We start from the raw sequence: 4,138 nt of genomic DNA, 5'->3' as shown, positions 1-4,138 counted from the left end.
AGAGTTTAAAACCAAGGGTTACTTTAGTATATTATGAATCATCTACACTATGTAAAGGTTCAAGTCGTAAGACACCTTTGCTTATGCACAGTATTGTATAGACTAAAACTGCTCGATGAAAATCTTTTCTCTCTTTCTCTTTTTTAAATTTTCAAGTGGGGGATTGTTGGGTGAAAATTTAACTTTCAAAATAAGAGAGAACCAACCTTTTAGTTGGAGAATCCCACATTAGAAAATTTGGTATTGGAAGCCTCCCCTATGTACTTCAATCTTGAGTTTTGGGTTTGGGCCCCAAGGGGTACCCATATTTTGGAGTGAGTGAGAAGATAGACCAATGTGGGTTTGGTGGAGGTCCCACACGCGCGCCGCCACCGTCCGTTCGGTCGGGCGTGGCACATGTGTGTGATTATTAATTTTTAATAAAAATATTATTATTTTTTATTATTTTATTTTTTTTCTCTACCGAGAGAGGAAAAAAAAGGAAAAGGTCCTTCTGTTCGCGCTATATCCGCTCTGTTCAGTATCGTTTCGCTTTTCATCCGCGACGTTCTAAGGCTCACCGCATTTTTTTGCTCCCTACCTTCCATGCTGAAGGGCCTATAAAAAAGGCGTGGCCTTCAGCAGTTCGAATACAGAATTAATTTTCATTTATTTCATTTTTCCTCTCCTCTTCCATTTTAGTTTTTCCAAGCAGTGGGTTTAGAAAAGAATGTGTGTTCCAGGTCGTCACGGTGCATTTTCAATCGGGTTTCTTTTTGCTGGCTTTTACTTGGGGGCGAGTGGTAATTTTCAGACCTGCTTGCACATTGGGCAGAAGCCACCAAAAGTCTTAAAGAGGCCGAAGCTCGACTCAGCATATAACGAGTTTCTGTTTTGCAGGTTTTGCTCTTTGCTTGACCGTCGTGCCTTGACCGTTTACTATTCGTCATTCTAAGGGTTCTACCGTTCCCAACAAAGGGATGCTACATATATTTAACCAGAAAAAATGCTCATTTTTCTTTACTCAATGGAGAAATCAAACTATTACAAACATGCTTAAATTCATCATATTGGAAGGAGGAATGGTAATTGTGTACCTTATTAAGTGGTTGTATTTAAGATCAAGCTTGGAACAATGTCCTTCAGCAAGAAACCATAGTATATCTATAGATCAGAAAAGACGAGAGCAATACTAGATTGACTAGATTACTTGGACATCCAAAGTACAACCCCAACAATCTAATTCAGAATATATAAAAGTATGCGATTAACTTTCATGATTGATAATATTCTTAATGACTCGTTTGATAATCAATGTAAATAAAGGAAGAATTGATGGCGTACAACAATTCTTAAACCCATGACTAAATGAAAATTGAACATAAAGTGAAAAAGATAGACATTCACACTAGAATCAACAGAATCATTCCAAAACAAGCATCATAATTATTCCTTATTTTCTGGTAATTTGGTTCCAAAGGTTAGAAGTTACTCACAATGACCTTACGCCTCAATTCGAATGCCTCAAACCAAGTCTAAAAATATAAATAAGACATGCCTATAAGTTAAAACCCAATTTACAGCATCTAAATTTGGTTCAAAAGGTTCTAAAGAAGCTACCAAAAGAATGTTGGTTTAAAAACCAGGGATCTGCACAAAAAAAAATCTCACGCACTCTGATATATATTTGAAGAAAACAGACAAAACAAAATATTCTAGAAGCAAAATATATTAGTGAGAGAAAGAAAAGTAATAGAACTCCCTATTTTTATATTCAATTGATGGACTTACATTTATAGCCTAATAACAACAAAATAACCACAAACCACTAACATAATGCTTACTAAAAATAGCAACGTGTGGACTTCTTCTTCCACACGATCCGGAAGATTCGATCTTGAATCATGACAGGATTATTAGCTTACACTACTCCCCCTAATCCTGACATGATTCTAAATCACGCACACCAAGTAGTTGAGACATGGCAGCTAACTTCACTTCTGTCAATGCTTTGGTCAGTGCATCGGCTCGTTGTTCCCCGGTGTTGACAAATTCAATGACAATTTTCCCCTTCTAAACACACTCTCGAATGAAATGAAAGCGTGTATCTATATGCTTACTGCGGCCATGAAATACGGGATTCTACATGAGAGCTATCGCGGATTTGTTGTCCACGAACAATGTTACCGATCTTGGCTCCATTCCGGTTAACTCGCTAACAAGGCTTCTTAACCACAACGCTTGGCAAGCCGCGGTAGTGGCTGCCATGAACTCGGCATCGCAAGATGAGAGTGCCACCGTCTTTTTCTTTTGCGAATTCCATGAAACCAAGCTTTCATTTAAGTAGAACGCCATTCCACTTGTGCTTTTCCTCCCGTCGAGATCACCGGCTAAATCACTGTCAAAGTAGCCAAATATATCAACTTATTGAGGACCTTTAACATAAGTGAGCCAGAAGTGAATTGTCCCTCTCAAATACCTAAGTATTTGCTTGACCACCTTGTGATGCATGGCTGTAGGCCTTTCCATATACCTACTCGCCATCCCAACAGCATATGAGAGATCCGGTCTTGTGTTCAGCAAGTATCTAAGACAACCAACAATGCTTCTGTACTCCGTAGCATCAATTGGTGCTTCTTCCATGTCTTTGTGAAATTGTGCCTTGGGTTCCATCGGGTACTTCGTGGCATTGCAGTCAGTCATTTCGAACTGGGACAAGATTCTTTTGGCATAAGTTGGTTGTTTGAGCAAGATTCGACCCTTCTGTTGTTCCACTTCAATCCCTAAGTAGTAAGAGAGAAGACCCAAATCTCTCATTTCAAATTTTGCCATCATTTGTTGCTTGAACTTGTTGATTTTTTCGGTGCTACTTCCTGTTACAATGAGATCGTCAACATACACTCCCGGCGGGATCCGGTGGTAGCGATCGCGGAAGATGGCAAGGACGAGGACGAGGTCGTGGTCGTGGTCATGGCGCGGAGCGTCAAAATAGTGCGGGAGGCACTAGCAACACCGCAAATGGCACTCGTGACAAAGTCACATAAAGTGCTTCACTTGTAACAAGATGGGATATTACGCGTCGGAGTGCGCGGGAAAAGGTCGTGACGACGAAGTCATCTAACTTGCACCGCCAATGAAGAACCGGCTTTGATGATGGCCGTGTCCCAGGAGGGGACATGCACTAGACGTGATCAGAGGATGCCGTACTACTCAGCAAAGAGCGGTTGTTGCCGGAGATGTATCGCAACGACAAGAATGGAGAAAATAATGACGTTTAGTACCTTGACAACGGTGCTAGAACCACATGTTTGGCCATCACGAGAAGTTCCAAGAATTGTATGAAAGCGTCACCGGAGGGTGAAGTTTGGCGATGGGTCAACCATTCAGATCATGGGAAAAGGAACGGTCGTCGTTCGAGTGCAGAAAACGGTGATCAGAAGACTCTCCAAGAGGTGTACTAATTCCAAAGCAACATCATAAGCCTCGGGTAAATGACAGAAGAGGGAACAAGGGCAAATGGCGGGAGATGCCATGAAAGTGTCTGACAGAAGCGGGAAGCTCTTGATGTCGGTGAAGCGGACACAAAATCGCTTGTACAAGATAAACTTGAAGACGTTCAAGCAAGTCTGCCTTCTGACGAGCCTAGAAGATCTAGCATGGTTGTGGCATGCGAGATTGGCGCATGTCAACTTTCATGACTTGAGCTCATGGGCGAGGAGAAATTGGCAGTTGGAGTACCACCAGTGTGCTCAACCGAAAAATTTATGCGAAGCGTGCGTGATTACCAAACAAGCGAGGTTTTCGTTCCCGCGCCAATCAACCTATAGAGCAGAGAAAGCCGCTAGAACTCCCCATGCTGATATTTGCAGACCGATTTCACCGTGTACTCTCCGCTGGCAACAAGTATTTTCTGCTGATCATGACGATTCCCCAAGATGGATGTGGCTGTACATGTTGGAGGAAAAAGTAACGCACTTGAAGCATTCAAGAAATTCAAACTCTTGATGGAGAACAAACGGAGTACAAGATCGGAACGCTCCGGACGGATCGAGGTGGCGAGTTCTTATCTGCGGAGTTCACTCAATTTTTGTGAAAAAAAAAGGAATCGAGCGACACCTCACTGCTCCATATTCACCGCAACAGAATGGCGTTGTAGAGC

General features: G+C 42.0%; 1 protein-coding gene across 1 annotated transcript; it reads right to left on the bottom strand.

Annotated features, from left to right (window-relative positions):
* Window positions 1-1,914: 1,914 nt before the first annotated feature.
* Window positions 1,915-2,811, bottom strand: LOC120084801 (uncharacterized mitochondrial protein AtMg00810-like). Its single transcript, XM_039040620.1, has 3 exons — window positions 2,459-2,811; window positions 2,167-2,377; window positions 1,915-2,052 (listed from the first exon to the last, which is right to left on the bottom strand). Exons 1-3 carry the CDS (start codon window positions 2,809-2,811, stop codon window positions 1,915-1,917), a joined length of 702 nt encoding a protein of 233 aa, XP_038896548.1.
* Window positions 2,812-4,138: the final 1,327 nt, after the last annotated feature.

This window comes from Benincasa hispida, chromosome 9 (genome assembly GCF_009727055.1).
Source record: "Benincasa hispida cultivar B227 chromosome 9, ASM972705v1, whole genome shotgun sequence".
Taxonomy (NCBI): domain Eukaryota; kingdom Viridiplantae; phylum Streptophyta; class Magnoliopsida; order Cucurbitales; family Cucurbitaceae; genus Benincasa; species Benincasa hispida.
This window is presented reverse-complemented; position numbering and strand designations above follow the sequence as displayed.